General features: G+C 42.8%; 3 protein-coding genes across 5 annotated transcripts in view; 1 reads left to right on the forward strand and 2 right to left on the reverse strand.

Annotated features, from left to right (window-relative positions):
- pum2 (pumilio RNA-binding family member 2) overlaps window positions 1-1,535 on the reverse strand; it is a 59,819-nt gene extending 58,284 nt beyond the window's left edge. For all 3 annotated transcript variants that reach the window (XM_084314982.1, XM_084314981.1, XM_084314980.1), the window contains exon 1: window positions 1,402-1,535. The gene's annotated coding sequence lies outside the window, so the exon portion shown is untranslated. The remainder of the gene's footprint in view (window positions 1-1,401) is intronic.
- A 2,779-nt stretch (window positions 1,536-4,314) lies between these two features.
- Window positions 4,315-7,887, forward strand: LOC311228963 (rho-related GTP-binding protein RhoB-like). Its single transcript, XM_084314932.1, has one exon. The coding sequence runs from the start codon at window positions 4,472-4,474 to the stop codon at window positions 5,069-5,071; it is 600 nt and encodes a 199-aa protein (XP_084171058.1). The 5' UTR covers window positions 4,315-4,471; the 3' UTR covers window positions 5,072-7,887.
- A 1,107-nt stretch (window positions 7,888-8,994) lies between these two features.
- The window catches only part of LOC311228361 (uncharacterized protein), a gene marked incomplete at both ends in the record, with an annotated part of 79,162 nt that continues 66,095 nt past the window's right edge, over window positions 8,995-22,061 (reverse strand). The window contains 17 exons of the mRNA XM_084314271.1: window positions 8,995-10,131; window positions 10,302-14,962; window positions 15,154-15,527; window positions 15,757-15,872; window positions 16,087-16,262; window positions 16,379-16,551; window positions 16,736-16,943; window positions 17,064-17,185; window positions 17,290-17,472; window positions 17,590-17,798; window positions 17,913-18,080; window positions 18,243-18,446; window positions 18,560-18,736; window positions 19,350-19,563; window positions 19,706-19,917; window positions 21,673-21,819; window positions 21,939-22,053. Of these exons, the coding sequence (XP_084170397.1) occupies window positions 8,995-10,131; window positions 10,302-14,962; window positions 15,154-15,527; window positions 15,757-15,872; window positions 16,087-16,262; window positions 16,379-16,551; window positions 16,736-16,943; window positions 17,064-17,185; window positions 17,290-17,472; window positions 17,590-17,798; window positions 17,913-18,080; window positions 18,243-18,446; window positions 18,560-18,736; window positions 19,350-19,563; window positions 19,706-19,917; window positions 21,673-21,819; window positions 21,939-22,053 (8,596 nt within the window). The remainder of the gene's footprint in view (window positions 10,132-10,301; window positions 14,963-15,153; window positions 15,528-15,756; window positions 15,873-16,086; window positions 16,263-16,378; window positions 16,552-16,735; window positions 16,944-17,063; window positions 17,186-17,289; window positions 17,473-17,589; window positions 17,799-17,912; window positions 18,081-18,242; window positions 18,447-18,559; window positions 18,737-19,349; window positions 19,564-19,705; window positions 19,918-21,672; window positions 21,820-21,938; window positions 22,054-22,061) is intronic.

Below are 22,061 nucleotides of genomic sequence, written 5' to 3' on the forward strand. Positions count from 1 at the left end.
GAAATAAGAACATTCGCTTTTTACGAGTTTTTTTTCTTTTCTATGGACCTCTCTCTAGTAAGTGTCTGGAATAAAGATGAATTTAATTTAATTGATGAGATGGCGTGGAACATGCAATGCAATATGCTATACCAGAAAATTGCTAAAGAATGAACAATTTCCTTGATTTGATCAAAAGAATACTTGGAACGTTTAACAATTTGAGCCTTGTTCATTGTATATATGGTCCCTTGTGCACCAATTCTCATTGTTTCTGGGAGGATGGACACTTGACACACAGGGCCAGTAAGTAACATCAACGTTAAGCCAAGTGAGTGGAGAAGACAAAAACAGGTGACTGACAACAATGTTGACGGCTTGCTACCCATCATGATACTAGGAAGGCTAACACTAGCTGATGTAAAACTAGCTTTAGCCAACGCGTTTGATTGATTGAAAACTTTATTAACAGATTGCAGAATGGGTACAGTACAGCTCAATACACACAATTGTTAAGGGGATGCAGACCAGAGAAAGACTTTCGTCTTGTTTACATCAGGGTCCCCCATTTTCAATTAATCATAAAGGGGAGTCGATTAACCAACTGAAATTGATGTTAACGTTAATTTACAAAATACGAATGTATTTAAGGTTAGATAATTTGTCAATAAAATGGCATTTGTGCTTGGAACTATTGCCATGATTTCCAAGACGTCCATTAGCTTCTCCAGCAAATCGTCGCACATCCAGCCTTCCTGGTAGCTAGCGAGCTAACGTTAGCTAACTCGCTAGTTAGGTTAGGTAGCCAACATCAGGCTGGTGGTCATATCATTTTTACGTTAGCTGGGTATTCATTTGAATGGCTAATAAGCTTCATGCCATTCGGGGCAATTGGCTAGATAACAATGTTAATTGAATTAACGTTCTCTTTATTGGGGACATTTTGCGTTAATTAAATGCTAGCGTTTTACTAGCTGGCTAATAATTCCCACCCGGGTGGACGTTAGCTAAGCAGCTAGCAGGCCTCTTTTTCCTTTCTGTTTATTATTGGCTAACGTTATAGCTAACTGACATCATATGGTAACATACTGAGTAACAGTTTCGTTGGCTGTGTTTTAAAAAACAAATGCTTTCGTGGCTTGGGTCAACATAATAGGGGCATCAAGCTCCCTGTGTTGTAACTAGTCCAACAAACAAAAATAGCTCGACTAAGTTATACTTTGGTGTTGCTTGAACTAAAACAGCAGCCCAAACACTCAGTGGCTGAACAACATGGCCCCCCTCCAAGTGCCAAACAGAGGGGCCTGCACCGCGTAACAAAAGGGAGAAACACTCAGAGCAAGGAAATCACGTTTTTTTTAATACTGGCATCATGTAAAATCTAGCCAATTAAATCATGCCAAATAAATGTGAGATACTCACGCGTTGTCGTGTCGTCGGGAGAGGGTCTGTGTTTCTTGCACACAGTCAGGCCGAAAAATCTATATTGTTTTGTTTCCGTGGAGATCGGGGATTTAGCAAGGCTCGAACGTGTAGTCAGAAGCTAGGAGTTCGCTTACGCCAGTGACGCCCCCCCTCCCTCCCTGCATATAACCGTTACGCTAGCTACGTAGACCTGCGCAGAACGACGTCAACCCCAAAATATTCACAGAAGAACATGAAAAGCACAATTTATTAACGTATACACAATGATAAATTAATTTCTCCATATTTATCCCGCACTCAAAATCCACTCAAAATCGTATAGCTAAATATGCACCATCCAATGAATGAATTAATGAATGAGAACTTTATTTAACAGATTGCAGAATGGGCACAATACAGTACGGCTCAATACACAACATCAGGGTCCCCCATTTTCAATTCATAGTGACATTTATGACATACACGACATCATGACATTTATGACATACACAACATACATGACATTTAGGTATATAGTACTGTTACATTTGTGACATATGCAAATATACAGTACTGTTACCCATAGATCCTGACAGTATATCCTGAGTATATACATATGATGGGGATGAGACTGTACATTAGGAGGGGGTGGGAGAGAAATATACATACGGTGGGGAGAGAATATACGGTGGGGAGGAGACTGTACATTAGGAGGGGGTGGGTGGGTGGGAGAGAAATATACATACGGTGGGGAGAGAATATATACATACGGTGGGGAGGAGACTGTACATTAGGGGTGGGTGGGTGGGTGAGAGAGAAATATACATACGGTGGGGAGAGAATATATACATACGGTGGGGAGGAGACTGTCTATTAGGAGGGGGTGGGGGGGTTTGGACATTTACGGTGGCCAGTTTCTAATTGCAGCCTAGGTCTAGGTGCTCTTTTAGAGCGGTTTTGAATGTGGGTAGGATTCACATTCCTTTACAGCTTTGGGTAGGGCGTTCCACATTGATGTGGCATAATTGCGAAACGTGTTTAGTCCCTTGTTTGAGCCGAATCTGGGTTTAACATGATTTATTGAGCTTCCTAAACAAATGCCCCTGATACCCACCACCATGCTGCTAAATCATTGGCATGGACTGTTTGAATGGTTGTTAAATTGTTAAAACGATACGCGAATGGGCAGACATAGCTATAAATAATGGCAGTTCAAATTAAAATATCATAACTGGACTTGCCAAATTTGAATTGGCGTGCTATTATGGGCGACTGTGTTCAGTAGCGAGCACATCTGACAGACTCTTTTTGTATCAGAAACAGTACTATATTTGTAAATCTGGTATGTCATAAATGTATAGATGTAGCAGTACTGTCTATATCTGTATGTCATATATGTTATGATGAATTGAAAATTGGGGACCCTGATGTAAACAAGACGAAAGTCTTTCTCTGGGCTGCAGAGCTGGTGCAGCTGCAACAACCTGGAGCTCAATGCTCAAAAGACAGTGGAGATGGTAGTGGACTTCAGGAGGAAAGCAGCCCTGCCCCCTCCCATCATACTGGGAGGCACTCAGGTGGCCTCCGTGGAGTCATGCCGATTCCTTGGCATGACCATCTCCCGGGATTTGAAATGGGAGCTCAACATCACGGGCCTGCTCAAAAAGGCCCAGGGGAGGATGTTCTTCCTCCGGCAGTTGAACAAATACAAACTGCCGAGGACCATGATGGCCCAATTCTACACGGCCATCATTGAGTCCATCCTCACCCACTCCATCATCTCCTGGTTCCCCGCTGCAGCGGCAAAAGATCTCGCCATTCTGCAGCGGGTGATTCGCTCCGCGGAGAGGGTGATCGACTGTCCCCTGCCCTCCCTCAGGTCCCTGCACGACTCCAGGGCGCTGAAGATGGCGAGAAAGATCATGGCCGACCCCTCCCACCCCGGTCACAGCCTCTTCACCCTGCTCCCCTCTGGGAGAAGGCTGAGGATCCCAAAGGCTGTGAAAGCTCGTCACAGACTGAGCTTCTTCCCCTCAGCCGCCAGGCTGATCAATGCCTCAGGTGCCCCCCCCCCCCCTCTGCCCCCAAGTGACACTGGCACAATGACACTGACTGCACTGCACTAGTCCTTACTGGAACTCTGCACTTTACACTTTATATATATATATATATATATGTATTTAAATGATTAATCCTCCACTGCACTGTTTTTTGTCCTGTGTCTGTGTTGGTGTTTGTTGTTACTGTGAACAAAGAAATGGAAAATGCATACACTGTAATGCTGCAACAATTACCAATGTGTTTTTACACAAATGGCTTAATAAAGGAATCTGAATCTGAAGCAGTACTGTCTATCTGTATGTCGTGTGTGTCATATATGTTATGATGAATTGAAAATGGGGGACCCTGATGTAAACAAGACGAAAGTCTTTCTCTGGTCTGCATCCCCTTAACAATTGTATGTATTGAGCTGTACTGTACTGTACCCATTCTGCAATCTGTTAATAAACTTTTCAATCAATCAATCAATCAATCAATCAATCAATCAATCAATCAATCAATCAATCAATCAATCAATCAATCCCCTTAACAATTGTGTGTATTGAGCCGTACTGTAATGTACCCATTCTGCAATCTGTTAATAAAGTTTTCAATCAATCAATGAAAGTGGGGATACAACTGGGAAATGTAGTAAGTAAAGCTAGATAAATGCTTAGGCGACTGTCAGGCCTGGATTTTCTGGCTGATCCTGGATCGGGTGGTTCCTCGTGGCGCACGACCCGCCTCCACATGTTGAGATCCAATCACCGCTCCCTTCACAAACAGTGACCTCACCTCCCTATTTTCGATTGGACGGCTATATTTAGGAAAGCGCCCTGGCGCTTTATAAAGAAAGCGCCGTAGTTACTGCTAAAGAATCTGTAGTTGGGAGAGGGCCGTGTGGCTTTACCTCCGAAACCGTTTCAGCTCTTTCAGTTTAACCAGTTTATAGCTTGTAAAAAGCGAGACATATATATATATATACACAGTCTACGTCGTTCGACTATTTAATTTGAGTAACAGTGTTAATTAAGACAACAAGCGACAAATGGCAGATATACGTAAGAAACTTGTCGTGGTCGGGGACGGCGCGTGTGGAAAAACATGCTTACTGATCGTGTTCAGCAAAGACGAGTTCCCCGAAGTCTACGTCCCGACGGTGTTCGAGACCTACGTGGCGGACATAGAGGTGGACTCGAAGCAAGTGCAGCTCGCTCTGTGGGACACGGCCGGCCAGGAGGACTACGACCGCCTGCGTCCCCTGTCGTACCCGGACACCGACGTGATCCTCATGTGCTTCTCGGCGGACAGCCCGGATTCCCTTGGGAACATTCCCGAAAAATGGGTGCCAGAAGTCAAACACTTTTGTCCAAACGTGCCTATTATTTTAGTCGCCAACAAGAAAGACCTGCGCCACGACGAGCACGTAAGGAGCGAACTTTCCCGGCTGAAGCAAGAGCCGGTGAGAGCGGAGGAAGGACGGGCCATGGCGACGCGCATCGGCGCGTACGACTACATGGAGTGTTCCGCCAGGACCAAGGACGGCATCTGGGAAGTGTTCGAGACCGCGACGCGGGCGGCCTTACAGAAGCGACCGAAGCCATCATCACCGAGCGGCTGTGGTGTCAGCTGCTGCCTATTGTTATGAATGAGCATTGGCCATCCATTGAATGAATGGGAGCTCTGACGTGTAGTAGGAGTAGGGTCTATCTGCAGAGCCGCAGTAGAGACCAAACCAAGACGATGCTTCTCCTCTCCTGGGATCTGTTGTTGTCTCTGAAGCATGCTTAATAAGCAGTGATCATAGTGGACCATCTCTCCTTATGAGGAGACCTTGGTTTACATTGGTTGAAGCAACACGAATGAGTGCAAAACAAGTTTGTTCTAAAAAAAAATATATTTTACAGTTGACTGCATGTTCTTCATGGCTCTACACATGGATGTCGGTTGTAAAACTATTGTGGAGGGGCAAAAGAGCACTGTGTTATGATGAGGACAAATCAACACACCATCTCGTTTTAGGGGATGCTTATCCCTCAAATGGCCACGATTTATTTAAGAGAAGGACTTATGCTGAAAGCCACCTTTCATGCCAAGGTTTAAAATGCACAAAAGACTGTGCTGTATTTTTTTATGTTTTTCTTTTTTGAAATGTCAGTATCTGCATACTTTTGCCTCAAACTTTTCAAGCCAAGCTGTTTTTTATGCTACCAGAAAGGCTGCTAAATTTGCACTCTCGTCGTTTGTCGACTTTGTATTGTAAAATGAATGTATGGCTGCACACGGCTGCTTCCAACATACATACGGTATTGTGTGTATACACAGCAACGGACTACGTATGCTGTGATGATGGTGTAGTCAGAGATGACTAAAACATTCACGTGTGCTGTATATTTTGTGTGTTAAGTCAATGTCTACTGTATAGTTGTGCCTGGTGTTTTTTTTTCTTTTTTAATAAAGACATTTTATTGGTAGAGCCCTATGCTACTCCTAGGTTGTTTAATTTAAATAATGATTGTAACCACATACAAAAAACTAAATTTGATATGTACATCATCACAGAGGCAACCATATTAGCTGCATGGTTACAAGATGTTCATGCACATGTTATATAACTGACTGAATTTGAATCCAGATCTGGTAAACAAAACATTTAGCTAGTTTGGGAAAGGCTGAGATGATCCAGGATGTAGGTATCAAGTAGAAATACTATTATAGAGACCTATGCACTAGTACTAAGTAACAAAGTTACTTACTGTACCACCAAGTGCCCGAATGATTGTCACGGCCCAATCTTTCATGCTTGTTTGTGTAAAATAATGAGAGACATGTTCCAGGGAAAAATAAAGTCTAAACCCTGATGTGGAATGAATGAGGCGTTTTGGAATGTGGCTACAGTGGCTGATAGTGTTATCAGAAGAGAAGGGAAGCAGCAGCCTTGATAAATAATGACCTGGAAGTAGTATTTCCAGCACAATAAGAGGAAACACATTAAGACCGTTTACTGTCACAGCCTGCCCACACAAAAATAGCACTGAACTCAGCATTTCTGAATACTACTATCTGTATAGTATGGGAAATACATATTATATACCTACTTGTATATGCTGTGTAAACAGACTTGCTTGACCTTTTTTTTTATTATTATTATTTTTATACTTACAACTTTGTGTAGAATTATGTGGGTGATAATATTAGTCATATTATCAATTGATTACTCGTTCTGTAATTTATTTAATATCACAGTGTATCTGGTTTAGAAACACATGGAGACGAGCTCATTCCGTCTCCTTACACACCATGAACTATAGGAATCAGTTGCTCTCGCATATACACCCATGCAAGTTAGTATGCTATCATACACATTTTACATCCTTCGATATTGCAGCCCACGTGAGATGTGAATGGGGTCTGTACAAATGTGATACATTAGAATAATGGCTTTGTCATTCTTCCTCGTATGACGGAGCACACACCCCCCTCCATCAAGAGGATATATGGGAAATATTAATATACTTATTGCAAATGTCAAGTTACTAACAGCAAATGTGAAATTATAGCAGCCATCCAACCACTAAACCAGTTTCACACTTTTTTTGAGTTAAGTAGAACATTGGCTCTGTGCACACAGAGTGCATTATGCTATAACTGACTTTATATAGTGATGGAAGTGTTTGTTCTAAATGACGGTACTGAATATCAGTTGCAGACATCATCACAATTCTTCTCTGTTTCCCCCTCAGCCCCATTCTAAGACCTCCCTAAGGGAGTCTTATATACACCCTAAATAACTTCACAGATCTAACATTACTGTAATGCAGGTTTGATCTATTTAGACCGGATTTAGGCCACACAGGAACACATGTGACTTCTAACTCTTTGTAATGTCCAAACTTTTCACGGTTTTCCGAGTGGGAGGGTCAGATTCTATGTGGGTTCTCCCCATTGAGACGATCGTTAAAAAGTTGTATTTGTATGCCAAAGAGTTCAAATTCAGAACTTTAATCAGTGTGTAAATCCAGCTAAAGTTACAGTGCTTTAAAAGTCACATTCTTTCCTTGCTTCTGTTGCTGGGCCCTTGTTGACATACAGGACAGGAACACAATGTACCGGGTAATGTTCCACACTAGTCCCTCCGATCCCCTCCCCCACAAAACCTCCCTGGTACTTTTTGTGTTCCTTGGTCATCACATGACCAGCCAATGTCATTTTTGTTTTTTCTTCCCAATGAAAAAGATGGAATAGTAAAGTGAAAATACTTAGGCAATCTGAGAGACATGTAGCTAAATTGTACTTGTGGAACAGTTATGGGACAACAATATAATAATAATAATATCACACATTGTGTATTTAAATGGTTCACTTCCTTAAGAGAAACCAATGGAAAGTTGTGTGTAAAGAAACTACAGAATGTAAGGGAGCAACTGCTACCAGTGAGACGATCAATAAATTAATCAAAGCATCTCTTACTGTGTCATTCTTTCACCTTTTCACAAACTAAGAAACAGATTAAACCTTACACTAAACCATTATGTTCTATTATGTTACAGAGCATTATATTCTATGCTACAGACATGAGCACTGATCTGTAATTTTCTGTTCATTCCATAGGCCTAATACCCTGCATGTACAGTTAGATTGACCATCCAATTTGTGTGATGTTCCCTTAATTCCTAAAGGCACCTCCCTGATGGAACTTCACTTGCAGCCTAACTAGTATGAGGGATTTTAGCTTTTTGATTACACCAGGCCAAAGTTAACTTGCTTATTGCACAGGCTTGGCCTTTACCGTTGAGAATAATAATGACTGAGAATTAGCCCACTATGGCTCAGTATCCAAATTTATGTTGTTTTGTTTATGAAGAATGTCAGTGTCACATAGGCTGTTTGTGTCTCCTCTATATTTTGACTACAGGATGGATATACTGGCTAGTTTAAAATCAATGTATCATCATTAATCATATTGTTCAATGAATGTCTTCTAATGTATCTGGGGGAAATATTTGGTTATTTGTTCCTTGTTGTTTTGACTCATATTGTAATGCATCATACCAGGAAATTACCAATTGGCGGCACAGCATTGGGAGGCCTGCAGCACCCTCTGAGGGAGCATCAGAATATTACCGTTGTTGGTATAACAGCACTAACTAGCCTTGTTTGCAATCAAGAAGTAATACACATGCTAAGAAGTTGATTGTTCAGTTGTTGATTATTTGCTTTGAGATACAGAATAAACAGATGTCATATGCGGTACAAATTGTCTTTATTGATGCTTTCATCAATTGTATTTTAAATAGAATAAGACACAAAGGGACCACAGTAGGATGGCAGTCTACTGTGAAATAATAAACAAAATGATTCATTTACAAAAACAGTTATGGAAACAAGCATTACAGATACACACTTGACTTTTGTTAGTACAAGATATTTTTTTTGCATGATGAAAAACAATAATTTAGGCTTAATATGTCTAGTTGTTAAATACAGACACAAATGTAATCTCTCAAAAAATACTAAATGATAGCATATTACTGTTATGCAGCTATTCAGTTGGATTTGCTATGCAGCCCTTTAGTTGGAATTGGCAATGAATGGAAAAGGAATGTTAATGTCCATCTGTCTGTCACTCACTCTCACAAAAGACTCAGCATCTTTGGTGACCTCCTTCAGGAACTCAATGACCTTGTTGTGGAAAACATTCATGCGTTTCACCATGGAGTCAATCCAGGACTGGATGTCAGCATTCAGTTGCTCAATGGACATATCAGCAAACATATCCTGGAGCTTTTCGCTGATGACAGTGATGTATTCCTTAATAATTCTTCTGGCCTCATGGACCTGCTCTGTGATATCGGCAAGGACTTTGGACTTCATGGCATCAGTGTAGACGTCACTCAACCAAGTGAAGAGCTGCTCTAAATCATTAGATGCTAGGGAGGTGAAGAGTTCCTCAGTTTTCTCAACAGTAACATGCATGAATGCAGACAACCTCTCAATGGTGTCATCCAGCTGGATATCTCCCAGTTTCTGTACAATGACGATTATCTGGGTCTGCACTTTCTCCAGTGCTACCAACAGGTCATCTAGGATTTCTCCTCCACTCACGCTGTAGCTAGAGCCAGGGAGAGTGAATGTAATGCTTCTGATATAGTCAAGGATGGTTTCGAATTTGGAGGCAAAGAACTCTGGGACCTTAATGATAGCCTCTTCAGACACATCGGCTACAAGGGCACTAAACTTCTGGTAGACTTCAAGTCCAGACAGCTTCTCTTCAAATCCAGGGAACTGGAACTTGGTTTCTCTCAGGAACCTGATGGCAGCATCAAGCACCTTTTGGACATGCTTCTGGTACTCCCTGAGGATTAACATGGTGCTCTCTGAGACCTTGGTGGTCACATCAGAAATATTAAAATAATCAAAGTTGTCTGCCAGAGTCCTGACCACTACATTGGCCTGCTCTTTAGCCTGCTCAAACGAACTCGCTAGAATGCCAACAAGTCTGATGATTGCAGCGTATGTCTTGACAATGGGATCAGACACAATCATCTGGAAGGATTCTGCTGACACAACATTAGGCACCCTCTCCTTCAGTCCCAGCATCATCTCATAAGGGAGCTCTGTATTCCAGGTTGCATGAATGGTCAGCTTCTCAGGGTTCATCAGAGACATCCTCACGGCCAAGATATCAACGTCATTTGTAGGCTCGGACTATGTGAAAGAAGGAAAAAGGGAAAATATTCAGATAAATAAAGACCATAGCAGAGCTGTTTATGTTGACGTGGTCAGCTTAATTGAACTCACAAACACAAATGATTAGTAATCAATTCATTTAAATCATATATATATGATATATCATATATAACATATATGAGTCTTACCGGGTAGCGGCCATAGAGTCTTCCTTTCACTTGGACTGGGTGCTTAGTCTGTACTTGGAATCCAAGGAGTCCAGTGGATGGAGAGGACACGGAGACAATGAGTCCTTCCTGTGGGTTTACAAACATCTCCTGGTTGACCTCCATAGTCAGGATGGGAAGGTTGACCTTTGCCGAATTGGTGATGGAAGCATCCACAGCTTCACCGGTGATGCTGATGGTGCTGTCATGGTTTCCATCTACCCACATGTGCTTCACGGACAGGATAGAGGCCACTTTCATTCCATTGTCTCGGTTTAGGGTGGCGGTGCCTTCAATGTTACCAATCAGAATGTCAAACTCGGAGGAGGAGGAGGCATCAATTTTGACAACGACGTCACCCTGGTTGATGATGCTAGCATCAGCCTTGAGTTTGATCACAGCTGTCTTCATGGAGAAGTCGTAGGTTAGATCACCCATGGCAGGGATCATGATTTTCTGCATTTCAGGGAAATTGATTTTTGGGAGAGTTAGCTTGCTAACAGCAGATGGAACATGAAGAGTAGGCATTGTGATGAGGCTGAGGTCGGGCAGGGGAATAGTGAAAGAAGACACCTCAACATTTATAACTGGAACAGTGTATGCAGGCACAGTAAGGGTTTTGGGCATCTCAATGCTGTATTTTTCATACTCTTCCTTTCCTTTCTCATAGGAGTTGGTGAGTACGTCAACAACCGTATCCTTGCCAATGAGCAGGGTCTTGCGCAGAGTATTGGTGTTCGTGTTTATGGCATCAAATATTTGCTCGACATCAATGACAATGTCAGGGTTCTTCGTGTACGTGAGCTTGGCATCGATTTCAAAGGTCTGCTCAGTTGTGGTCAGGAGCGTGCTCAGGAAAGTGTCTTCCCACAGAGAGTAGCCATCAACTGATGGGGTCCTCACACCAAGGAATGGCACTCTCATTGCACGAATGGTGATAGGTTGTTTCAGAACATCAAGGTTAGCTTCGCCATTCATTTGTGCAAAGATCTCAATTTCCCTCTCACCATTGTCCATGGTGAAGTAGTGGGAGTATTTGTACTGGTTGAATTTAGCCAGACCAGTCCAGCTAGCTTGTTGTATTTCAGAGTTCAGGGTGATAATAAAGTCATTCTGGAGATCCACGACTTCAGGCTTGATGTTCCACTTGTTCTTGGTGTCAAATGTAAGCTCAGAGGGTGTGACCAAAGCAATGACAGAGTTGGAGAGAGTTCCCTCGATCCTTCCCACCAGTTCGGCCTTATGAGAAGCAGTCACGTCTATTTTCAGTTCTTCAACTTTAGCCTGGGCCTTCAGCTCTGCAATGCTGCTCGTCATGAAGGGTGTTTCTGTCTCAGCCTTGGCATCGATGATAACGTGGCTGAAAATGCAGATGTCAGCAACCACATTTTGGCTCATGCTGAGGTGTTTGCAGTTTGTTGCTCCAGTGAAAGTCACTTTGATGGTGTGGATATCCATGGCAACCTCAATGTCACTCTTGTGGGTTCCCTCATCTGAGTAGCCCTGAATGGCATATTTTGCCTTGCCATCATTGTTGATGGTCAGTCGAATAGTGCCAGCCTCAACCTGGAGAGCAGTCTTCTGGTTATGGGATGCTTCACTGAAGATGTTGATAAGTGGCATGTTGATCTCGTGATTATAGGCAGTGTCTATAGTGGCGGAGATTCCACTTGCCATGGCAAAGAATGCATCACTGACAAGCTCTGCTTGGTAGGGGTCACTTGTGGCCTTGGCAGTAGTCTTACCGGAAGCCTGAACTGTAAGGCCATACAAAGTCACCGTTCCCTGGTGGTCGATGCTGAACGCGGTGTGTACAGCTTTGACATTCTCAGAGACGGACACACGATTCATCTTGGGCACAGCAATGTGAGCACTGGCGTCCAGAGTGTAGGCCAACAGATCAACAGTAGATGTGGCATGTGAGTTGAGGTTCACTGTGAACTCAGGTGTAAGAGGAGTAGTGGTGGTGTTCTGCAGCTCAGCAGTGGTCCTGAGAGTATAGTCAGGTGAAACAATTCTGAACTCTCCGTAGAGTTTTCCGAAACAGGAAATCTGGCTTATTTCAGATAATTTCTCTTTCAGCTCCAAGGTGAATGTTTCATAATCAAAAGACCTAATTTTCTGGAACAATCCTTCAAAGTATACACGGATGTCATCAACCATTTGTGGGAAGTCAAAGGTATACAGCTCATTCACCAGATCCTTCACAGGGGCAATAAGTTGGTTAAGCAGATCTGGGATGTCAATTGACTTCAGAGCGGCGATTGCAGCCTGAATCTTTTCCCTGACTTGGTAGTGCCTCATAATTTCAACAGCCCCATTCATGATAGTCTCGACAATCATTTCAATCTCATAGTTGGACAGAAGCTCTTCAATCTTGGAATAGATTACATTGAACTTGTCAGTAAAGTTAAAGCTCTTCATCCACCCCATGATACTGTCCACGACTGATCTCAGCATGTTAACAATCTCCTTAGTGGGGAGCTTACTCAACATGGTGGTGATGTAACTTTCCATTGAGTTAAGGAAAAGTTTCAGGTCTTGGACAAAGAGGTCCAAGTCAAAGGAGTCAATGACCTGCTGAATTTCTGATATCTTCACCAGGCCTCTGATGTCATACTTGGAATTAATATCCCTCAGCGTCTGAATGCTGTCTTCCATCAGTCTCATGATTACATCTTTCATTTCTTCAATGAGTGCGGGCAGATGCTCAACGAATGGGATCTGGAAGAAATCGCTATTCTTGTCATACTTCACAGATCCAGAGATGGAGTAGTCTTGGTTCTCACCGACACTGTTCAACATATTGGTGGAGGCAGCTCCTATCACCTCTAGTCCCATTTTCTCTGCATTGTTGTAGGCATTCATTTCCTGATCGAAAGTGTGCTCGTTCAGCTTGGATGTCATCTTCAGTGTTACACTCTGCTCTTGTGGGGTCAACAGGCTGTTGAACTTGTTGTCAATATTGATCTTAACCACTCCATTTTCCAATTCATGAGTGGTTGAAGCCCTGCATTCAAATGACTGTGTGAAAGCCAGGGGTTCTGCCTTCAGAAGGAATTTGCTGTACAGTTCACCACTCTGCTCTCCATACAGATGCACTTCTCCATTTGAGTTGAAAAGAGCATCGATATTTAGTGTGAAGGGCTCAGCAACCATTTTGACAGTGCTGTCGAGACGAAGAGATGGTGAGTTGAAGTTAGCCACACTGTTGAACTTCATGTTCAGACCAGCAATCTCCATGTCTGTGGTATGAGCCATTTGAGTTCCCAGGAGTTTACCATTGGTGTTACACTTTGCTGCTAAGAAGGTCATGTCAGTGAATATGATTTCAAATGAGTGCTTAAACTCCTCCCCAGAGAAGATCCCCACCGATGTTCCGGTCAGCTCCATCTTGTAGGGCTCTGCATTATACTGGGCTTCATTCACAAAGTTGACATCCATGATCTTCAGGTCACTGGCCATGACAACTGCGGCAGTGAAATGCCCCAAATCAGCTGTGATGTCATGCTTGTAGTAGTTGTCATAAAGGACGTTGTCAGTCGTGGATCGGAGGGCCAGGGATCGAAGAGTGAGAGTCAGGGAGTGTGTGCTCTCAGTTTTAAAATCATCATCAAAAGATCCAACCAGGTTGTTGGAGAAGTCCAAGCCATATTCATTTAATCTGAGGCTCACTCTGTTCCTGGTGTTGCCACCTAAGAGGTTGCCCTCGAACACACTGTTCAGATAGGCCTCAGATGTTCCAAGCTTCCCCTCAGCATTGACTTCAGCTGTGTTCTCCCCAATGGCTCCCTTAGTGGTGATGGCCATGGTAGATCCAGAGGCGTCAAACCCTCCATGGAAGACATTCTCAAAGGTCATTGGACTCCTCTGTGCAGTTGTGGTACAGCTGGTACTAAGGCCATTCTCATTCAGGGTCAGTGTTGCTTTGTGAGAGGCACGGCTTTCAAATATGTTTAGGGAGGCATCAGCGTTAATCTCCACGCCAGAGGGGTTCATGGACCCAGACAGCAAACAGTAGGCACGGTTCTCAGTATCATCAGCCTGATTCTCTATCCTGATACTGGTTTCTGCTCTAGAGGCAGTGAAGTCCACCTGGCTACGGACCATCCTCTCTTCAGCCTTGGTCACAGAGTCCGACTGGATTGTAAGTTGAGCATCTTTGTAGCCGATGCTAAACTTGGTGGTGTGCTTGATTGGGTCATTGTTCATGTTGGTGTTGGACTCAATCAGAAGCTGCTCATCAGCATACCCTGCCTTGATCTTGTTCAAAAACTCCAGGGTTGGAGAGTTCAGCCTCAGTGTGGACTCGGTTCTTGCCTCTTTCTTTACTGGCTCAACAGCAAAGGTATGGGAGAAGGAGGTGCTAACAGTTGCATGGCCAATGGTTACACTTCCCTCCATTTCTGTATCTCCAGTGAGCATGTCTGAGTCCAGGGAGCACTGGGAGGAGATGTCCATGGATGTTTGCACACCCAGAGGGCAGGTGGCCTGGAAATTGCAGCTACCAGTTAAAACGACTTTGTCTAAGATAGCAATGGTTTCCTTTAAACCGAAGCTTGTGTCCATGAGCTTGTGCTTCAGGTTTCCATTGATGCCAACCTTCAGAGTATCTTCTGGTGTGTCACTAATCTCTGCAGTTCCTGTAAAACAAGTTACACAAGGCAAATTAGTAAAATTATGAAACACTGCATATTATATTGAATATGATCAATTATGTTTACATATTGACATTATATATTTATATTAATATAGTTAAACAGCATATAATAATCAGCATTATTGAGTAATTATATAATTCCTCTGATATAGGTAATGAGAAAGATAAATTTACCCTCAGATGTGAAGGAGAGGAGTTCGATAGGACTGTCAGCCATTACTTTGAACTTGGCTGTGTAGCTAGGAGAGTCCTCAGTGTTGTTGCCGGCAGAGATCAGGCCTTGCCAGTTGTAATAGTTGCTGTTGACCTTGGCAGACACTTCGACCATTCCCATGAGTGGCAGAGTGAGATCATAGTCAGAGGGGATGTGGAAGGTGGGGACTTGGATCTCGGTGGAGTCTAGGTCCAGGCCCATCACGGGCACAGTCATGCGTGGGGTGTGGAACATGGAAGGTATGTTAAGATCCATAGATGACTTTCCGCCGAGAGGCAGAGGGATGGTGATGGTCATATGCTCCTTGTTGAACTGGTATTTCAATGTGCTCTCACTAGTTGAAAGAAAGAAAGAAAGAAAGAAAGACAGACAGACTTTATATGACTGGATTCACTGTTTATTTAATTGTTCTTGTAAATAATATGTGTATATTTTGTGATTAAATAGAAATACAGTTGAAGGTTTTTCATGATGAATGTAAATGAATGAAATGAGGAATTTCTAATCTAAGAGGCACATGGGAAATGCATTGATGGCACCAGGATGCATTGAGTTTGACTTACAATGCCATGAACAGTTCCTCAGGCATGGTGGGCATTGCCAGCTCGGCCATACTGTTTTTCAGAGTCTCAACATAAGGAACATCAGTGGTGATCTTGTCCATCCATATATTGCCAACCTGTTAAAAACAAATGATCATGATTGTGTCTCAGAAAGAGATATTCACCTGCCTATACAAAATGATTGCTAGCAAAAGTTAAATGCATAAAAATAATTTTGCGGAAGGAGTCTTGTTCTATATGTTCTTTTCCCCAATATTGATTAATATTTAATATAATTTTTCACAATGGATTTTCTGGCACTTTTAAACTGAAAGCCTTCATTTTTCTCACCTCAAGAGCCTTGTCAAAGACGTGACGTGGTTTCATGTCGCTTATGACCAGCTGCTGGTCCATAATGTCTTCTGCGAGCTGTGTCAGCCAGGCCTGAAGGCCTTCATTGTAAGGTACGAGGGCCTTCATATCAGAGTTCACGTTGGACATCAGCTGAATCTCAGCCTGCTCCTCATCTGAAATAATGCATATCATTTTAGCAATCAACAACCATGAAACTCAATTTGAACAAATCCTTGAAGACATCGTCCTTCTAAATCCAGAAACAGTCGTGTTTGATCAACCAGTGTACCATATTTGAAGGTGACTGCCTGAACAGAGGAGGTTTGCAGGAACTTGATGTCACTCTTGACCTCCATGGTGAGTTGGTCAGCGTTGCTCATGGTGGCAGTAATGGCAGCATCGGTCAGGAGGGACGGGACCAGGAGCTGAACCTGCAGCATACCGTCAGTCATGGCCTGAAGCCTGTGGAGCATGGAATCAGGACATTATAGTCATACAATTCATTTATTTAAAAATGTCTGCCTGAAGATGGTCCATTTAGTGTGGACTTGTAATGCGTTTACATTCCTTCATATTTGTCATGCAATGTATATACACTTCAAAAATATTTGATCAAAGATATTTCTTGCGTTATTGGGTCACTTACTTGGCACGGCCAATCAGAGACAGTTGGGGGATGTTCTTGTTGGAGATCTCTAGAGTGATGGATTTGCCTGTGGCACTGCTCTCAGTGATGCCAACCCTGATGCCGACCTCCACGTCGTAGTCCGGGATCTGGACATCGGTGGTGATGACGTTCCTGTTCCTGTTGTACTTCATGGTGGCCGTGGCCTCGATGGTGGGCTGATCAGCTTCTAAAGCTACAAAGAGAACGAGACGATGATGTGCGTGACATTAGTTGATGCAGTTTGATATACACGATCAATACGTTGACTATATACTGTATTACGTATATTGAGCAAGGATGTCCGTACGTTCTGCTTTCAGGATCATCGTCAGAGAATCGACCTTCTCGTCGCTTTCACTGAGGAGTTTGTAAGCAATGGTGGCAGTGTACTCTGCGACTTCAGCAGTGGGCTCGATATCCACAGCGAATCTACAGGGTAAAGATCAAGTTAAGAATGTTAGTGCTTAATCGCTTAATAGTATTGCATTGATGACAATCATGTGAGCAAACGGAGTGTCCACATTAAAACGTACTTAGTCTCTCCATTGAGGGGGAAGTAAGGAGCGGCAGCGTTAACACCAGCAACAGAGTAACGGACTGTCGTGCAGTACTTGACTCCAGTGAAGAGAGGGTTGCAATTCACAACATTAGTCCTGCCCTCATCCATTGGTGGGATCAGAGTAACCCCATCAGACGTGACAGTCAGCATTCGGTTGCTATTAAAAGAATAAACAAACAGCTTAATAACTTTCCTCTTTTCTCCATGACCTATTATGGAACATAATATTTATGTTGATATCAATATCGGTTTTCCCTCTTGTTATTAAATGTACCTGATTCTGAAGAGCTGGGTTTTACCCTGTGGGGCAGGGAGGGTCAGCTTGACCTGGTTCTCTTCCACCATGGTGATCTTGGCATTGAGAGCACTCTCGTGGTACAGGTTGGTATGCATCTCAATGGCAGAAGAGTAAAACTCTGGAATGTGGACTCCCATCTGGGTCACAAACTCCACTCCCACAGAGGGCACGAAGGACACTTCCTTCTACAAGCAAACAAATTGATATTGTGTTACATGTAAGCAGCCTCAGAATCATGGCATGGATTATTTTGACGGAACATTGTAAGATGGTTGACCATAAAGAGTAGGATATTATACCACGTCTGGTGAAATACGGATTCCTCCCTTTGCTCCGGGAGCGAAGGTACCAGACAGAGCGAACTTGAGAGGGAAACCAGATGCAGTTGAGAGAGAGAACTTGTTGTCCATGAAGATGTAATGGGCGAAGATCTCATTTTCAGTACTGGACATCAGTTTCTTCATGGCCTGAAAAAAATATATAGATAAATTGAAGGTTCTCTATCACCATCCAAAATAATTCCAATGGACCTATGATCTCAAACAAACAAAGTTTGTCAGAGGGAAGCAACTGATCAATTTAGCAGCTGTTACTATTATGTGTGTGAGAATGAGAATGAAAAATAGTACCTGTGTTGGCATAGAATATAGAAGAATCTCAGCGTACATTGCTGCGGTTTGAGCGATGAATTTGAAGTCGGTGCCCTTGATATAGCCAAGCTCAGCTCCCATGATCTTCAGGTAGGCCATGGCCTCTGGTGAGTCCTGAGTCTGCAGGTCCTTTGCCAGTTTGTTGAAATTACGGACAATTTCCCTTACGATGTTATCGGGCACCTTAATAAAGAGTGTCATTGGGGTAATATTAGCACTTTTTATTTAATATTTTATAAAACAACACTGAGAAACAGCATGTAGGAGAGAAACATATATTCATGATGAGTAATTACCTTCCTCTGTCCCTCAGCTCCCTCGCGTGGAGACAATTTCTCAAGAACCGCATTGATCTTGCCTGGCATTTTATCTCCAGCCCAGTACATGGCCTTGGATACGGTGTCTGGGAAGAATCCATTCTTCCCAAACAGAAGCTCAATGGTTGTCTCAAAGCCCTTGCCTTCCATGCCAATCTACAGACCAACAAGACAAATAGATTAGTGCTGTCAGGCAATAATTTTTTTTTATCTAATTAATTACAGGATTTGTAATTAATTAATCTAATTAATCGTATTTTAATCGCATAACCATTTTAGGCCTGATATTCTATATTCTATAATCATATTTCAAATTGCATGTGTCCGGATGACAGAATTCAGTACTGTATCTACAAAACCTTCTGTTTAATCATCTTCCATTTTTAGCATGGTGTTATTCACAGTCAAAGATAATTTTTTAATTGATATTCTCATTTGGTTCAATACAATTTACTCAAGCCTAGTAACAGACACAGTATTTCTGACACTGGGAATACATTCCCTGAGATCCATAGATGTCCCTAGAATCAGATACCAAGAACATGCAAATGAACCATATTAAAAAAAAGTCTGCAAATGTGTATTCTACGTTCTTATGGAATGAATGAGATAAAAAATATTCAAATATATATATTTTTAATTAATTAATTTTGAGTTAATTTTCATAACGCAATAATTTACTGTGTAATTAATTAATCTAATAACGCGATAAACTGACAGCCCTAATATATATATGTATATTATGCTTATAGGTCATAGTTTCATTTACCTCCCAGATATCCATATTGTAGCCAAAGGCTTTCAAGGTAGTTTCCAGCAACGCTTCCCTAGGCAACTGGCTAGAAGGATCAAAGATGACGTTTCCATAAATACTGGCTTTTTCCGTTCCCATCTTGTAGTTGCGGGACATTGTGGTGTAGTCAGTGTGGGATGGAATATCCACGTCATTGCCCTGCAGGACTTCCAGGATCTTACTACCCAGCCTGAGAAGAAACACGTTAAATAAGTCAATTAGTCAGTTAGCTGGTTGAATAAATCGGCATTGTTGGTCCAATAGGCCTGAATAATATAAGGTGAGAGTTTCTATTCAGCGAATTGCATCTGACACTTCCAAGGGACTCTTACTTCTGGGTCTCGGGATCCTCAGAGTTGATGATGTTGTAGATGTGAGAGGTCACAAAGGCCTTGACCTGCGCATTCTGCTCCTGGGTGAGCACCTTCCTCACCAACTCCAGGTCACTGGCTTCAGGATTCCTCATCAAAATCAGGTAGGCTGCGATGCGCTTCTGCACCGCTCCCTTGGCATACTGGCTGACTCTCTGGATGTTAGAGCGCACCTGTAGACGCACACATGCAGACACTTATCCGTTGATGTATTTTGGGAGGGAGGAGGCTTGTCTAAAAAGTTCACTTTCTACATTAACTAGTTCAGTTCACAGTTCACACATTTGAAAATGAACTAGTTCAGTTCATAATTAAACATTTTGAACAAAAGTTCATGGTTTAAAAAATGAACTAGTTTATCCCTTTCACTGCCGCACTACCAAACGGTTAACCCTTTCACTGCGACAATACACAGAAGGTTAACCCTTTTCACTGCCACATAACAGCAGGTTAACCCTTTCACTGCCACACGACAGAAGGTTAACCCTTTACTATCACACTACCGACGGTTAACCGATAGTAAAGGGTTAACCTTCTGTCGTGTGGCAGTGAAAGGGTTATAGTTATTTTTTCAACTTCAGGTTAAACTTCAATATGTTGCTGCAAGCTATTATTTGTCAAAATTATAGCCACAACCCATATAAAACCACAGACAGCTAGCAATCAGAATACTGGCATTTCAATCACACTGTGATTATTTATCAGTGTTTCCCCTACCATTGCCTTGAAGGGGCGGCCAGCGTAACGAGTCTCTCTCTCTGCGCGCAACACACACACACCGAAACCTTTCGATGTGTGATTGATTGATTGAAAAGTTTATTAACATATTGCAGAATGGGTACAGTACAGTACAGCTCAATACATACAATTGTTAAGGGGATGCAGACCAGAGAAAGACTTTCGTCTTGTTTACATCAGGGTCCCCCATTTTCAATTCATCATAACATATATGACATACATGACATACAGATAGACAGTACTGCTACATCTATACATTTATGACGTATCAGATTTGCAAATACAGTACTGTTTGTGATACAAAAAGTAACCAGAAAAAGAGTGTATATATATTTGACGTAGAAACTGTACATTGGAGGAGGTTGGGTGGGTGGGGTGGGGTTGGGTGGGTGGGTGGGTGGGGGCTGTACATTGGAGGTGGGGGGGGGGGGGGGGGGGGGGTTGGGTAGGGGGGGGACACACACTGTACACTGTACATTGGAATACTGACAAAGCCATACTTGGTCATTTATTGTACAACTGGGTTAGGACATTTGTAGGGGCCAGTTTTGAATTGCAGTCTCCCGTAGGTGTTCTTTCAGAGTGTTTTTGAAAGTGGGTAGTGATTCACATTCCTTTACAGCTTTGGGTAGGGCGTTCCACATTGATGTGGCATAATTGCGAAACGTGTTTAGTCCCTTGTTTGAGCCGAATCTGGGTTTAACATGATTTGTGGAGCTCCCTCTGGTGTTGTGATCGTGGTATTCACTGACCATTGGGAAGTATTTTGACATGTACATGGGTACCTTGGTCACGTAGTGTATCTTGTAGACCAGGCCCATTGCAAGTTGCTGTACTCTGTCGTCTACTCTAAGCCATTCTAGGTTGTCAAAGTGGGCAGGGGTGAGGTGGGTTCTAGGAGTCAGGTCAAGCAGTAGTCTGACTAGCTTGTTTTGAGATGTTTGTAATTTGTTTGTGTGTGTGTGCGGCCGTCCAAAATCGGGCACACTTTTGAACGAAGTTATACTGTGATAGAGCGCCGAGAATGGACGTGTTCACAATTACGTTCATCTAGCGGAAATACAGTATGTTCAGTTCACGTTCGCCCCAAAATATGAACGAGTTCATGAACGATCGTTCATTGAATGCGTTCAGGTACATCACTGCCTACTACTGTATTGACCTTCAAAAGGGTCTTGCTCGTTATTTACCTCCTCGGTTACAGACATGCGTCTGAAGGCCTGGATGGCAGCCAGCTGGACGGACAGCGTGGTGGCAGGCTGTCTCATGCACTTCAGAAGGGTGGTCTTTACACTGGGATCCGCAGCCTCCATAGCATCTCCCATGTTACCAACAACCTGCAATTTGGATGGAATAGGATAGGAACACAGAAAAAACGTCAGTAACTGGATATTTCCTTATAGCTTTTGATTATAAGGAGTGCATTTAGGGCTCGATTTCAGAAATGGTTGCTTACCCTCAGAGCCAAGAAGGTCAACTCTTTCTCCCCGGCGCAATCGGCGCCCAGAATAGAAGCCATGAACTCAGACACAGCAGTGATCTCAGGGGTGATGCCCTCAGCCTTGTATAGCCTGGAAAC

Source organism: Notolepis coatsorum (genome assembly GCF_963971535.1).
Source record: "Notolepis coatsorum genome assembly, chromosome: 5".
Taxonomy (NCBI): domain Eukaryota; kingdom Metazoa; phylum Chordata; class Actinopteri; order Aulopiformes; family Paralepididae; genus Notolepis; species Notolepis coatsorum.